At 42.4% G+C, this 16571-nt stretch overlaps 2 protein-coding genes across 2 annotated transcripts in view; one reads left to right on the top strand and one right to left on the bottom strand.

Annotated features, from left to right (window-relative positions):
- The window catches only part of SETD7 (SET domain containing 7, histone lysine methyltransferase), a 30199-nt gene extending 28554 nt beyond the window's left edge, over window positions 1–1645 (bottom strand). Inside the window, exon 1 of the mRNA XM_054028817.1 lies at window positions 1408–1645. Coding sequence (XP_053884792.1) covers window positions 1408–1447 — 40 coding nt within the window. The 5' untranslated portion in view covers window positions 1448–1645. The remainder of the gene's footprint in view (window positions 1–1407) is intronic.
- Window positions 1646–1727: 82 nt separating this feature from the next.
- MGST2 (microsomal glutathione S-transferase 2) overlaps window positions 1728–16571 on the top strand; it is a 59911-nt gene continuing 45067 nt past the window's right edge. The window contains exon 1 of the mRNA XM_054028819.1: window positions 1728–1858. Within this exon, the coding sequence (XP_053884794.1) occupies window positions 1743–1858 (116 nt within the window). The 5' untranslated portion in view covers window positions 1728–1742. The remainder of the gene's footprint in view (window positions 1859–16571) is intronic.

Raw genomic sequence — 16571 nt, 5'->3', positions numbered from 1 at the left:
CAAATAACTTAAGAATCACTAGAAATATGGCACACTACTGCTAAAACACAGTCGCCGCAGAAGCAGGAAACTAACTGGTGCACACCATATGACTCAAAAATGGGGAAGATGAGAGTGGAAATGTTGGCTGTGATGGTCTTTAATATGCACATGGAGCCGTTGTTTTATACACTCTCCTCCAAAAATGTGGGCCTGATTCTGTTGTCTTGCACTTTGTCTTGTCATTTACACCAATGCAAAATGTGTGCAAATCAGGGTAAGACACTACCCAGAATGCAAGTAACCACACTAGGCGCAAGACTACAGAGAAGCAAATCCAATTACTTTAAATTAAACACAAACTAGAGGCCACATACACTTATTTCTTGTTTCAGGTCAAATGGTGCCAAAACAGAATAACTCCACTTAAGTCCATGCGATTGACTGGATGTAAACTGTTGTAATACAGTACCAAACAGAATCTGGTCTTTAATTTGCCATGTAAACTAGGTCCATTCTGGAAAGTCTCCAAGATCTTAACATTTAACAATTATATTTAAATTGAAATGTGTGTACTACTATTGTGATAGTCCATACTATAGAACACAAGGTACTAGAGGCCCAGTCCTTCAAACACTTAAACATGGAAGTAACTGTACTCACTTAGCTCCACTGAGTAGTTATTGGGGTACTTAACTATTTGAAGGATCAGACCCTAAAGATTTAAAGAGCAGTATGTATTTATGAACAGCAGCGATATATTTAGCTGAATAATAAGAGGCTCCTCTACCCCCCCCCCCCCCATCCCCAAGTATAAATAGGCTAGCAACAAACTAGGCACTAGCCGTTCTTCTCCATGGCTCTGCTAAGTTTTCCAAGGCATCAGATACCACCTGAAACCTTCTACCCCACTAGAGCTCATGCCTCGCTATAAAAAACTGTTCCGAGCACTTGTTTTAAAATGTCGTGAAAACAAAAAGCAGCTCCTTACAAAGGAAACACCGCCCCGCAGCTCTTCACGCATGCGGGGGTCCGATGCGGCTCGGCTTGTTGACGCCGGTAGTGAGACGCGGAGCTGGGCGAGCGCACCGGGCCCGGAGGACGGGGCCACGAGGCCCGGGCGGGGAGGAGGCGCGCAGCGAAGGGGTGCCACGTGCTGGCCCCCGCACGCCAAGGCCAGGCTGCAGGAAGGGGGGGGCGCTCGCACTGCGCAGGCCGGCTCTGCCCGCCCCCAAACTTTCCCCCAGCCCCCACCCCAGGGGATCGGTAAGGCCCAGGGGACTGCAGCAGGTTCCGGGCCCCGGCTGCTACGTGCGCCGCTCGCAGGCTGGGGTGGGCAGAGCCGTGCCTGGGGCGGCTGCTCGGCAGCGCGGGGCTGACAGCGAGCCGCGGTGACCCGGTCTGTCCCGCCGGACGGGGCTCGGTTACCTTCCACGGTCTCCTCCAGCGTATCCTCATCGCTGTCCATGGCCGGGGCCGCTGGGCGCCCTGGCGGGGTGTCCGCGCTCTCCCCGCGGCGGGGGGCTCACCCTGTCTCCCCCTAGAGCCCGCGGAGCGACCGGCTCCGCGCACCCCGGCCGCGGCGTCTGTGCGGGCGCCCGGCTCGCTCCGCTTTGTTATAGAGCAGCTGATCCGCTGACATCACCCAGGCAGGGCCGGGGCCGCTGCCTGACTGACAGCTCCCTGCAGCGCCCGGCCCGCCAGGCAGGCACACCCGCGCCGCGCTCACAGCCAGGCCCACCCGCGACCCCCACAACCCGGAGATGGGCGCCAAGACAGGGCGAAACCCACCCGCACAATGCACGGAGGCAGACTCCTGCCTCCACCCCCAGCCAGCGGGGGAGCCAGCAGAATCAGCAACCCCCTATGTTCCACAATGGTAAGTCAAGGCCTCGAATATCAGCAGATTGATTAAAAATCATGAGATTAAAAAAATCCATTTTAGATTATTTTTGTCTTCCAACATTTGAAGCTTTAGGAGACATGGGGCTCACATTTGTGAGTTTCATCAGCAGCCTTATTGTCCAGGGATGGAAACTTACAGAAAAAATGAAAGCTGAGATTCTCATGAATTAACTTGATTCCTGTACTCCGGGCCTTAAGAAAAACACCAAATATCACAAATCATGAGAACTGGCAAGATACTGAGTCAGGCACAAACACAGAGAAAATGGCAGACACACAGTGGTGGACTGGCATGCACACATGGGCAAACTCCCCAAAAGAACACACAAGGCAAGGCTGACTGTCCCAAAGAAAAGGTCTGAATCTGCACTGGGTTCTTTTTGAGAGATGTCCCCAAATTACTATGAATCCTACATGACAGCAAAGGAATAAAGCAGAACCTGTCTTGATTTGTAGCCCTTGACCTGCTAGAAAACCTTAATCTGGTAATGCTAAAGAAGAGTTTTCTAGCTCAGGGCTTCTCCAAATTTTTCATTCAATAGATCGCTTCGTAAAGAGATCCTCTTATAGATGCAGGTTTCAGAGTACTAGCTGTGTTAGTCTGTATCAGCAAAAACAACGAGGAGTCCTTGTGGCTAGAACCCACTTCATCAGATGCATAGAGGGGAAAATACAGTAGCAGGTATAATACACAGCACATGAAAAGATGAGAGTTGCCATACCTAGTGGGAGGTCAATCTAACAAGACAATTCAATTAACAGTAGGATACCAAGGGAGGAAAAATCACTTTGGTAGTGGTGGTGAGAGTGGCCCATTTCAAACAATTGACAAGAAGGTGTGAGTAACAGTAGGGGGAAATTAGGTTTTGTAATGACCCATCCACTCTCAGTCTGTATTCAGGCCTAATTTGATGGTGTCCAGTTTGCAAATTAATTCCAGTTCTGCAGTTTCACATTGGAGTCTGTTTTTGAAGTTTTTTTGTTTAAGAATTGCCACTTTTAGGTCTGAAAGCCACTAGCCGTCACCTACAGCCCCCAACTAAAACTTCTCCAGCGCATCATCAAGGATCTACAACCTATCCTGAACGACGATCCCTCACTCTCACAGACCTTGGGAGACAGACCAGTCCTCGCTTACAGACAGCCCACCAACCCGAAGCAAATACTCACCAGCAACTACACACCACACAACAAAAACACCAACCCAGGAACCAAACTCTGCAACAAACCCTGGTGCCAACTCTGTTTGCATATCTATTTAAGGGACACCATCATAGGACCTTAACCACATCAGCCACACCGTCAGAGGCTCATTCACCTGCACATCTACCAATGTGATATATGCCATCATGTGCCACCAATGCCCCTCTGCCATGTACATTAGCCAAACCGGACAGTTTCTACGCAAAAGAATAAGTGGACCCAAATCTGACATCAGGAATTATAACATTCAAAAACCAGTAAGAGAACACTTCAATCTCCCTGGTCACTCAATAACAAACCTAAAAGTGGCAATTCTTAAACAAAAAAACTTCAAAAACAGACTCCAACTTGAAACTGCAGAACTGGAATTAATTTGCAAACTGGACACCATCAAATTAGGCCTGAATACAGACTGAGAGTGGATTGGTCATTACAAAACTTAATTTCCCCCTACTGTTACTCACACCTTCTTGTCAACTGTTCGAAATGGGCCACTCTCACCACCACTACCAAAGTGATTTTTCCTCCCTTGGTATCCTACTGTTAATTGAATTGTCTCCTTAGACTGACCTCCAACTTGGTATGGTAACTCCCATCTTTTCATGTGCTGTGTATTTATACCTGCTACAGTATTTTCCACTCTGTGTATCTGATGAAGTGGGTTCTAGCCCATGAAAGCTTATGCCCAAATAAATTTGTTAGTCTCTAAGGTGTCACAAGGACTCCTCGTTTTCTCTTATGGATGCATCTCCCTACCCAGCACCTGTCCCCCACTCCTTGGTTCTTAGAATCTTGTGTTCTGCAGGCCATCAGGAAGATCTCTGGTGGCCCACAGATGAGTTTGGTCTGGTCTTTTTCACTGGTTCTCTGTTAGGGGAACAGGCAAAACAACTATGGATGATATTCTGGACAGAACTGTAACTACTACAATATTTTAATACTATTTCTCTTACATTTACTTAGTCTCTAATCATTGTTAGAGGTGTTAAATTTAACAGCATGGCAATATAGAGAACACTGTTTAAGGATCAATGTATTGTTTTAGGAAGGGATGTGGAGGCTTCTCGCAGAAAGTTAGTATTGCCTATGCAATAGCTCCTCTTCCACAGCAAGAAAAAAAAAAAACCCTCAAAGCATGGAACAATGCCAGTCTTATTTGTAAATTCTTGTCATCAGTATCTAGGAGTTGCTTTCTTCTGGACACAGAGTACAAGCTCTTTCCTAGACTTTCAAACATTTAGTAAATAATACAAACTTCAAAACACCACAGTGAAGTAGTTATTATTACCATTTTGTAGACGGCAGCACTGAAGCAAACAGTTAAAGTCAACATTTATTTAAAAACTTGGGTGCCTAAAGTTAGGCACTTATATCCATATATGGTAATTACATAAAGGAGGCCTAATTTTCAGGGTACCCTGAGTTCCTACTCACTGACTTAAATGTGTGTTCAGCATCACAGAAATTCAGGGCACTTTTAATTAGATATCTAACTTTAGTCAACTAATTTTGAAAGCTTGGTCTATACCTCCTGCCACCCAGCCTTGTGTTTTGACTTGCCTTTACCTACTCTGTGTAATGTCAGCTTATGCTACAGGTCACTTTTTGAATATGTATTCATGGTTTGTCTGTTTTCCTACTTTAATCAAGATTAGGAGGCCCCCCCCCACTAAAAAAAGGGGTGGGGGTTTCCTTCAAATCGTTGCATCTGAGTGGTGGAGTATGCCTCCTCTCCAGGTCCTCAGTATCTCCAGGGATTCACAGCATAGAGGCCCTATGCCTCCACACCAGCTCTGGAACTGACTGCTGCTTTCTCTGATTCCATGTTAGCAGAGTTCCAAGACTTCTTTAGCAGGGGCTTTCCTAACAGAGAGGGAACATTAGGCTTAGCCTGTATTAACTCCTGAGTGGACATCCTATGGTTCTGGGCATTAACAATGCACATCTTTCCTCCCTGGCCCCTCCCCACACAAAAATCCCTAAACCCCCTGAGTGCCCAAGTCTACTTGAGCTGTTTAATGGTGGAGCCAGAAATGGAACTCAGCAATTCCTACCTTGCAGAGCTCAATCCTCTGTTTGCTTTGAGGCAGTGAAAAAGGAGAGCAGATAGTACATTGTGTCACAAATACAATGGTGATAGATGCTATAGAAAAACCTGAATGCCTTAGAGATTGTTCCTGCCAAGACCTTGAATTCATCTCTGGTAAAACATATTCTTTCCTATGGTCTCATGTCATGTATTATTTTATTTGCCTGGCTGTAGCAAAGCTTTTGATCTTGGGGTTCAAAACACAGAGAAACACTGCAAATTATTTTATGGAATAAAGTGTGAGGAATGTGTACCTCTAGAGAAGTTGTATTTGATCTGTTAGCCTATCATCTTTCAAGACTCTCAAAAAAGATAACATATTAGAGTTATAAATGTATGGAGAGATTACACCACCAAAAATATTATCTGGTATTTTAAAAACAAGTTTACCCATCCAGTTGCTTAAGTTACAAGCTTTATGGCAGTCATGCTTATGACACATGGTTTATGGAAAACTGCTACTTTGCCAGTTAGAGCTATTACTTCATTTCCCGGCTGGAGGTATGTTCCTATTATGACAAGTTCTCATAAAAATAAACTGAATAATAGGGAAACAAGGAAACATTTAAACTTTTTTTTCAGCTCTCTAAATGTAGTGCAGCACTTCCACTATAATTAGTATGTGATTATATATAGCGAGAGTGAGAGAATATGTAGTGATGTGGTATAAAAGTTTTATTGACAATTTTAGGAGGACTAAACTGCCAATTTGTTCCTATGTATGAGATGACCTCCTAGGATTGGTCCACCAAAATACTGATCGCTCTTCTCTCAAATCCCTCTTTCAAGAAAAAAAAATATTTTAGGCATCTCCTTACATCATAAAAGAAGCAAGAAAGGGCACAAATCCATTTTTCTCCTTTGCAGGTCACCTTAAAGGTGTTCCCTCTCTCTGCAAAATTCCCATTCCCTCCTAACCAGTGACAGAGATGCCAAGCTTGGATCACTGAGTGATAGTACTGCAGGTAAAGTATCAGTCCAGTCCAGTGTACAATTTGTTAGAGAGGAATTCCAGCAAAAAAACCTCTTTCAGACTCCATCTGGGACATTAGAAAGCTCTGTGGCCAGCCCTGTGCACAAGGATGTAGGGGGATAGGGATGTGCTGTAAGCTTTGGCCAGTGTCAGAGCCAGCAAAGGAAGAAAGCCAAGGTTCAAAAGTGGTCTTTTAAAAAATGTCCTTGCTGCTCTTTGCACGGCTGAGAGTGAGATTAATTTCAGTCACCCAATGAGAGGGAATCATCACCCATTGCCACCAGCTTACAGGAAGATTTCCCAAGAGGTACTTCTATGGATTTGTCATTTCTCTATTGGAAGGCATTTGTGCTCAATAGAATGCTTTGCTTTCAAAAGCCTTATATTTGTTGTGCACAATGGTGTTATTCTGCATCACATTGCAAGGTCTGACATTTCATGTTACTGTGAGGTTTTGATTTCAATTACATAAAGTTTGAGATGAGCCCAAACTGATATAACACGTGAGGCTGGGCTGGTATCTAAAAAGACTAGCTCAGCATAAGAGTTCGTCTCTCCTTTTTTCTGAAACATTTGAAAAATTGTTTATAAAAAGCTAAAAGGGTGCTGGCTATTGAGTTTCAGGTTTCTATTCTCCCACCTGTGTGTGTAGGGTTTCACGTGGTAACACCCAATAGAAGCTTAATTTACTTATTTAGTGCCAAGCACCATCATCTCTGGGATCTTACACTATTTTAAATAATAAATACATATACACTGCTTGCAAGAGGCAGCAGGAATCGGGGCCTATTCCTTATCTGTAATTATGCTTCTTTGAAGGTATCGTCATAGATTCCCACTGCTGAGTTTCCATTTGCTAGTACAGAGAAAATGTCCTAGCTCTGAGTTTTGAGGCAGCAGTTGTTGAGCACAGCTCTGCTTCATCATACACACTGAGCATCCGTCAATAGCTTACCTGTCTAGAACCTTCCCAGTTATTTCCTCCACCTGAGCCAGCTGGGAAACAAACCAGGAAATGCACACACTTTCCAAATAAAAAACAAAACAGCTCCTCCTTGAGGCTGTACAGAAACATATCCATAAAGGTGCCTTAAAAACCAGAACTACCAAATAGTGCAGGGAGGCGGCTGGGTAAACAGTACTCCTGTGACATCATATCACTTCAAAAATCAATCTTTCATACAGCATTGACACTCTTGGGCCACAATCTTGCATTGTGGTTCACATAGATGGGCTGCAGCTTACACATAGAGCCCCACTGAAGCCACTGTGCAGCTGTCCGCAAGGGTGGATCACAGTCCACGATCAGGGTCTTAATACTACAGTTTGAAGAGTATCTCAGAATAGAAATGAATACCCAATACTGTCAGAAACAACACAATGGCAGCTCATTAGAAAGCAGTAGTGAATAACATGAAAAGTTTAATATCTATATCAGTATCTTTACATGCTCACCTCCTTCATCTCCCTCCTCAAAACCCAACCTCTGGCACAAAGAAATCAGGCAATTAATGATAGCTCGATTGAGGAACAGATGGGGGTAGTTGGCACTTGCTTTATCTATTGATAGTAATAAAATATTGCAAGTGTTTTATACACACATAGTCTATATTTGATTGTCTCTCTCTAACCCCACCCTTCACACATCAGTTAATTTAAGTTCTTTGGGGGAAGAGATCATGTCTTTATCACAATGAGACACTGATCCTGACTGGAGCCTCTGGGGGGGCTATCATAATAAATATTGAACAATAATAATAATTTCTCCAAATAGAGAAGTAGTATGTGTGGTGCATAGTAGAGAAGATGTTGAATGGCTACTGCACAATGAGCTGAGGGAGCACGGCCTATAGCACCAATAGACCTTGAAAGATCCTGCTGCTCTGGGATCACTTTCCCTGGAGTGCTGAAATGGACCCAAGCAGACTAAGAAAGAAACAGAAATATACTGGGGCTGGCTCTGGATAGAGCCAATATAGCATTCCTGGGGTTTCTGTGAAATACAGCAAGTTGTTGGCAGAGCTGGAATGGCAGCAGCTAATGTTTGGTGTCCAGCCCCATGAGGCAGCACCTTCACTGATTGCATTCCAAAAAGAACTGACAGGGAGGATCCTAGAGAACTCAAGTACTGGAAGTTGTCAGCACCCAACCTTGAAAATGTTGGCAACACATCCACAGGTTGACATGGTCTCCTATCCCTTCCTTAAGTAGACTGACTTCCAAAGTGTGGTGACTTCACACTGGCGCCAACCTACTTTCAGTACATGTCTCCAAAGGGTTGTGTGGCTGGCACCAGCCTCCATTCCCTGCTCATGCTAGGGGTTGGCTGACTCCAAAAACAGCTTCTGGTGTTCACTAATCACTCAGAGCTACACAGTCTGACACAGGTCTTCTTCATTCAGTGTCTGACTTCTAAGTGATCAGCATTACATGCCAGGCAAGTTGGCTCCCTGGCATTTTTTCTCTCCTTCAATGCACATAAGTCCGCTTTTGCTGCCTGGGTCACGCCCTTTCTGCAAATCCCTGGGCTGCTTTGACATTGCATTAGCTCAAACCTAACATTAATGCAGGCCTCAAATTTTCAGAAAACTAAAGCTACTATTTTGGTATAACAGCACTTGCTACATTGTTTCAAGCATGGTGGAAAGAACTTGCTTCATTTTGTTAATTATACTTAACAAATTTTCAAAAGGACATTGCCGATGAAGTAGTGTATGGATTTTGCATCTATCCATCTGCTGTAAGGAGTGTGTTCTCATCTTGGTGCTCAGAGATTTACGCATATAATTTCTGTTCATGTTAATGAGTTAATCTATTTGGTAACACACACTGCCGAACCAAGCCCTCCATTTAGGGTGCCTATGTCACGTCAGTGACAAGGAACAAATGTTTACAGACATACTCCTGAACCAATACAGGGCATGCCTTAAATATTCAAAAGATTGGGACAGATCTTGATTAAAAAAACAGTTGTTTAACCTCTTTTGCTTTGATTTAGACTGGAAGTGTCATGACAGAGATCAGGAAGGATGTGCTCATAATTAAGGTACAGAATTGTGTGTCAGATGATCTGGGTTTATTCCTTGCTGTGTGACATGTCCTTTGGAGTCTTGTGCAGGTCTCTTCAAAAGAGCTCAGCATTGGCCCAACTCTCTTCTTACTAGTATCACTGATTTCAGTTTGAGCAGAAGTAGGCCTGTGCTGACCACTTTTAAAAATCCCACTCCTGCAGTTTCCACTGAAATCTGTGCACCCAAACTCACGAGTGCTCAGCGCCTCTGAAAATCAACGTACGATTGCTCCATGCCTCAATTTTCCCATCTGTAAAATGCAGATGATATCCCAATTCCTCGCAGGCTACTGTGAAACTAAATTAATGTTTATAAAGCACTGAGATCCTTGAATCCATAAATTTTAAGTATTACAAGTAGTTTGGGAATTCCTATTTATGTCTGGGAACAAAGCAGAAGTGCAGCGATACACAATTATTTTAAAATTGATCAGATTTTGTCTATATCAAAAAGATTAATTTCAGTGTTTATTCTATAGTAGTTAGCCCATTCCAATATCCGCCTCTCCGTCATTGGCCAAACCAAAACTCTGTGTCCATGCACTCCCAAACTTTGGGGAAGCGCCGAGCCAGATCCAAACTTTGGAACTAAGCTTGACTACACTGCAGGGGAAACTGACAGTATGAGTGTTGCTTATAGAGTCAACCGAGTCATTCTTCACAATATTCCTGGAAAGACTGTGATCAACTGTAATGGCTTATTATGCAGAGAGAGTCACCCATTTCCAAAAGATTACTTTTCATTGCAGTCTGGTGAGATAATCCTCACCTCTTATAACCAGCTCAGTTTTAAGGTGGATTTCCTCCTGTCTCAAAGAGACTAAAAGAAGCATGAAGGTTGAGAACTGTATATTTCTAAAGTCTAAAATCATTTTGCAAACTTGGTACCTGGCTACAGAAAAGATGCATAAGGTATACAACACAAACATAATAGACTTGAATGCCCTACACCCCAGTTCAGGGAGTGTTATATGCACTCGCTGTGGGGGAAGCTGTACTTCGTGGCAGATTCAATGCCTTGTCCTGTCAAGGGAAGGCTCTTAGACAGTCAACATTTGGATACCCTGGTGACAGGTTCAGCATAAGAACCTAGATAAATAAGAACCCTAACTAGAGGTTGCTTGAGAAATACACTGAATCAGTTCATCTCCTTAGTGTTCTGTCCACACTCTCTCCTAGCCAGGGCTACCCTGTGAATACACAGGGACAACCTGCTCTTCACAGCACCTAACATGAGTAGCTGGTGGGCACCCTGGGTATGTTTGCTGAGGTAGAGGAGGAGGATGCCTTTCCACAGGCAATCCAAACAACTATTCCAGCTAGGGTGACCAGAGATTCCAATTTTATAGGGACAGTCCCGATATTCAGGCTTTGTCTTGTATAGATTCCTATTACCCCACACCCCTAGTCCTGATTTTTCACACTTGCTATCTGGTCACCCTAATTCCAACCCTTGGGATGGAGTAGCTTCTGCAGCCCTTGACCCTTCTATGCGGATGTCAAAAGTTGGTAGATCCACATATTCACACATGCTCCCCTCAGCCCCATCTGAGCACCAGAGAACTGAGAGTGGTGCAAAACTTTTGTGTGTGCTTCTGAAATCGTACACCCTTTGTACAACTATCACACTGCAGGGGAAGAGGCAGAAGTTGTTGCAGCCTGCACACAGAATTCGACTGTTTAGCTGCAGTGCGTATTTGTGCCTTACAGTAGTAAGCAGAGTTACTAATTACAGCAGGTCTCCATGCACATGCAGCTTATATAATCATCATACTAGTGCCACAAGCCACTAGTGCCACAAGCCCGTAATCAAGGCCCTGCCACAATTTTCATTACATTTAATTTCTCATAGGTTAATAACTAAACACATTCTTCCCATAGTGAAATGTAGCAGAGAAAAATCTCAGGAGGAGTGAATTGTGAAGTTTTTCCTTCAAAATTGTTAATACTAATTTTCTGTAGGGAGTTAAAAAAGCAAAGCACAGTCTCACTGGGCTTGTATAACTACAAACTGACATTCAGGAAAAGAAATTTCACAGACAGTTGCCTATACCTTTCTGGCAATTCAGTTTAAAAAACCCCAACTATATCATTCACAAACAGGTCACTCAGCATGTTGTCATCACCCGTATCCATAACATTATGATGGTCCCATAGCATAAGATAGTTGGGAATGGATAAGCTATAACATTTTACAATCTGTACTGAGTATGCAGTTTTGAAAATTAGATAAATAAGCATTTCCTAGGCAGACCGTTTCCATTCCAAATACCAACCAAGCAAACTTATCACTGTCACCTTTGGATTTACTCTCTTTCCCTCTTTTTGTCTATTTAGTACCCTCACTTGTGAGACATCTCACTATAGGTACCAATCCTGCATTTGGATCTCTGAAGGTGAACCCATACACTCAGATGTAGTCCTCCCTGGTTCGGCAACATCCAGCTGCCGTTATGGTCCTTTGGAGCCAGCCATTGTACTGCTGAACCAGGACTGGAGGAGTTCAAAGAGGGCTTAAAGCCACCTTTGTGCACAAGGACACTCTCTCTTCCCCACATGTTGCTCTGTGTGCTTCTCATCCGCATCCTCATCAAGGATCAGGACTAAAGTGTTTAAAGAATCAGGCTAAGAAGCATTGGAGATTCCCAAGTTGTGCTTTCTCCAGGGGATGCATATTTTGCACCACTAGAGAAATAATGTAATCACCATGGAGAGACAATAGAAATGATCATGTGTGTTAAATCTTAATACAGTAGAACCTCAGAATTATGAACTGACTAGTCAGCCACACACCTCATTTAGAACCAGAAGTATGCAATCAGGCATCGGCAGAGACCAAAAAAAAAAAAACCCGCCAAAAACAAAATACAGTACAGTACTGTGTTAAATTTAAACTACTACAAAAATAAAGGAAAGTTTAAAAAAGATTTGACAAGGTAAGGAAACTGTTTCTGTGCTTGTGTAATTTAAATGAAGATGGTTAAAAGCAGCAATTTTCTTCTGCATAGTAAAGTTTCAAAGCTGTATTAAGTCAATGTTCAGTTGTAAACTTTTGAAAAAACAACCAGACGTTTTGTTTAGAATTACAAACAACCTCCATTCCCGAGATGTTCATAACGCTGAGGTTCTACTGTAACTGAATTTAATTTACCCAAAATATCAGTATTTGCCTGAAACGGTTAAATGTGTGTTATGTCCCTGGTGTTACACCACTGTATACAATAATAGCATTAGGCCTGACCTGCAATGGCAGCTAATTAGTTCCTGTCACCAGAGGGCATCAGAGGACAAGCTGATTTTTAGATAGGAAGATATGGCTTGTGCTTTTAGTTACCATACCTTCCTTTTAGTTACACCAGTAGACTTGTGTCTCCTCTCCCATTGTGTAATGTCATCGACTTCACCTACCAAAGTGAGAGGGGAATAAGGCCCAGTGCTCAAGGATTCTCCTTACGTGAGTTGGTCATTTGGAGCCAGATCCTTCCATTAGGATGTAGCTGGTTGCTCCCTGCACTGTGCCAGCCCTGCTCTATGGGCTGAAGCCATTACCCCACCTCCTACCTGCCCCTCCCTACCTTCTTTTTCCACACCTTGCTTCCTAAAATAGACATAGACCACAGGGACTGTCTGCTATTGTGTGTTGCTCCTGTGCAGCTATGCAAGGGAGGGGGAATCTCCTTGCTTGCTTCTCTACAGGGACTACACACAACCAGGCACAAAGGCTTCAGCATAATTCAGGAACATAATTAAACCGTGCTTCAGTCATGCCTATATTGCAAGCCAAAGCGTTGGGAATTATTTTTGTGGTATGCAGGCTCACCAACAACATACTAATAATATTTAGCACTTCTTACCACATGTTCTGAAAGTGCAATACAAAATGGTTAAGTCTCATCATACATACAGGGAAACTGAGACCCAGGGAGTTTTACTTACCCTGGCCACATAGCGAACAGGTAGCCGAGCTAGGAAAATACATCCCCATCTGACTTCCCCTCTGTTTGCTTTTGTAGTGTAGGTGAAACCTGTAGGGTACAGTGAGATTAGAGGGCTCTTAAAGTTTCATATGGATTCTCACCACCACTTGGAGTGAGTCGAGGGATTTATTTCTACATTAAATGCAGGCTCAGTTGCTCAGTGTGAGAGGATGTTTTTTTAAGTCTGACTTGACTGAGGTGTACATTTTAAAGTTAGTTTTATTTCCCACATTAATTTTGAGAACAGATCTAGCATAAGAAATCTGCAGTTTGTCTGGTGGTGCAATAATAAAGGCAGACATATGTCAGTTAAGCAGAGAAAGATACTGTCCATGAAAATAAAACCACCAATCATTTTTATGCATTCTGAACGCATTACATTTAAACAGAATGGGGCAGGCCAAGCGACTCTTCATTTTTACCACTCTTGCTTCTTCTTAAAAATAAGTTTTCATGTAACCTTCAAAATTATGACCAATCACAGAAACTACAAACCTCAAATAATAATAAAAAATTATAATAGTAATAGTAAAAAATAAAGCATTTGTTAAAAGAATTTTTTAAAAAAACTTTGACAATTAACCATTTTTTTAAATAAAAAAACCTAACAATTTGCTTTGCATGCTTATCTCTGAACAAGATCGCCACATATGAGAATTTTAAAACAATTTTTGTTTTAAACTAACTTTGAAAACAATTGTTTTCTAAGGTGCTTGTGAGTATGTATTAGCTCTTTAGGCCCCAACATTGGACACCAAAAATGATGGAATAAGAAGTCGGTAAAGTACAGGTAGGAGTGAGTGAGGAACAGTGAAACATAAGAGTCCCATTTAAATATAGCACATGAAGGTGAGCAACTGAATATTGACAAATGTACAAAATGTACAAGTGCTTATATACAAATGCTAGAAGTATAAATACTAAGATGGGTGAACTAGAATGCCTGGCTTTAAATGAGGATATTGATACAGTAGGCTTTGGGGAAACTTGGTGGAATGATGATGATCAGTGGGACATAGTAATGTAATACTAGAGTACAAAATGTATAGGAATGACAGAGTAGGTTGTGCTGGTGGGGGAGGGGTGCTATATGTGAAAGAAAGCATAGTGTCAACTAAAGTAAAAAATCTTAAAATGAATCAAATTGTACCATAAGATCTTTATGGATAGAAATTCCATGCTTGAACAATAAGAGGATAGCAGTAAGACTATTCTACTGACCACCTGGCCAGGATGGGAACAGCGATTGTGAAATGCTCAGGGAGATTAGAGAGAGTACAAAAGCAGAAAACACAATAATAATGCGGGATTTCAATTATCCTCATATTGACAGGGTATGTGTTACCTCAGGATGGGATGCACAGCTTACATTTCTAGACACCATTAATGACTGCTTCTTGTAGCAGCTAGTCCTGGAACCAACAAGAGGAGAGGCAATTCTTGATTTAGTCCTAAGTGGCTCACAAGATCTGGTCCAAGAGGTGAATATAGCTGAACCGCTCAGTAATAGCGACCATAAATTAAATTTAACATCTTTGTAGGGTGGAAAATGCCAAAGAAACTTACCACAGTTGCAGTTAACTTCAAAAAGGGGAACTATACAAAAATGAGGAAGCTAGTTAAAAATTAAAAGGAACAGTCACAAGGGTGAAATACCTGCAAACTGCATGGAGACTGTTTTAAAACACCATAGAGGCTTAAACTAAATGTATACCCCAAATAAAAAAAAACAGTAAGAGAACCAAGAAAATGCCACCATGGCTTAACAGCAGAGTAAAAGAGGTGGTTAGAGGCAAAAAGGCATCCTTTAAAAATTGGAAATCAGATTTTATTGAGGAAAATAAAAAGTAGCATAAACTTTGGCAAGTCGCATATAAAAAGCACAATAACAAGCCTTGTGGATGGAGGAAGCGGTAGATAATGATATAGCTTGACTTTAGTAAAGCTTTTGATACAGTCTCACATGACCTTCTCAGAAACAAACTAGGGAAATGCAACCTAGATGGAGCTACTATATGGTGGGTGCATAACTGGTTGGAAAACCATTCTCAGAGAGTAGTTATCAGTGGTTCTCAGTCATACTGGAAGGGCATAACAAGTGGGGTCCCACAGGGCTCAGTGCTGGATCCGGTTCTGTTCAATATCTTCATCAGTGATTTAGATAATGGCATAGAGAGTACACTTATAAAGTTTGTGGAGAATACAAAGCTGAGAGGGTTGCAAGTGCTTTGGAGTATAGGATTAAAATTCAAAATGATCTGGACAAACTGGAGAAATGGTCTGAAGTAAATAGGATGAAATTCAATAGGGACAAATGCAAAGTACTCTACTTAGGAAGGAACAATCAGTTGCACATATTCAAAATGGTAAATGACTGCCTAGGAAGGAGTACTGCAGAAAGGGATCTGGGGGGTCATAGTGGACCACAAGCTCAATATGAGTCAACAGTGTAACACTGTTGCAAAAATGCGAACATCATTCTGGGATGTATTAGCCGGAGTGTTGTAAGCAAAACATGAGAAGTAATTCTTCCGCTCTACTCTGCGCTGATTAGGCCTCAACTGGAGTATTGTGTCCAGTTCTGGGTGCCACATTTCAGGAAAGATGTGGACAAATTGGAGAAAGTCCAGAGAAGAGCGACAAAAATTAAAGGTCTAGATTAAAGGTCTAGAAAACATGACCTATGGAGGGAAGATTGAAAAAATTGGGTTTGTTTAATCTGGAAAAGAGAAGACTGAGAGGGGACATAACAGTTTTCAAGTACATAAAAGGTTGTTACAAGGAGAAGGGAGAAGAATTGTTCTTCTTAATCTCCGAGGATAGTACAAGAAGCAATGGGCTTAAATTGCAGCAAGGAAGATTTAGGTTGGACATTAGGAAAAGCTTCCTAACTGTCTGTGGTTAAGCACTGGAATAAATTGCCTAGGGAGGTTGTGGAATCTCCATCATTGGAGATTTTTAAGAGCAGGTTAGACAAAAACCTGTCAGGGATGATCTAGATAATACTTAGTCCTGCCATGAGTGCAGGGGACTGGATTAGATGACCTCTCACGGTCCCTTCCAGTCCTATGATTCTATAAGGAGGCCAAGAAAGAATTAAGAGCAACTAGCTAAAGACATAACTAACAACAACATTTTTTTTAAGTACACCAGAAGCAGGAAGTCTGCCAAACAGTCAGAGGGGCCACTGGACAACTTAGGTGCTAAAGGAGCACTCAGGCAAGACAAGGCTATTGCAGAGAAGCAAAATGAATTATTTGCATCAGTTTTCACTGCAGAGGATATGGGGGACATCCCCATGCCCGAGTCATTCTTCTTAGTTGACAAATCTGAGGAACTGTTCCAAATTGAGGTGTCAATAGAGAAGGTTTTGGA

This window comes from Malaclemys terrapin, chromosome 5 (genome assembly GCF_027887155.1).
Source record: "Malaclemys terrapin pileata isolate rMalTer1 chromosome 5, rMalTer1.hap1, whole genome shotgun sequence".
NCBI lineage: Eukaryota > Metazoa > Chordata > Testudines > Emydidae > Malaclemys > Malaclemys terrapin.
This window is presented reverse-complemented; position numbering and strand designations above follow the sequence as displayed.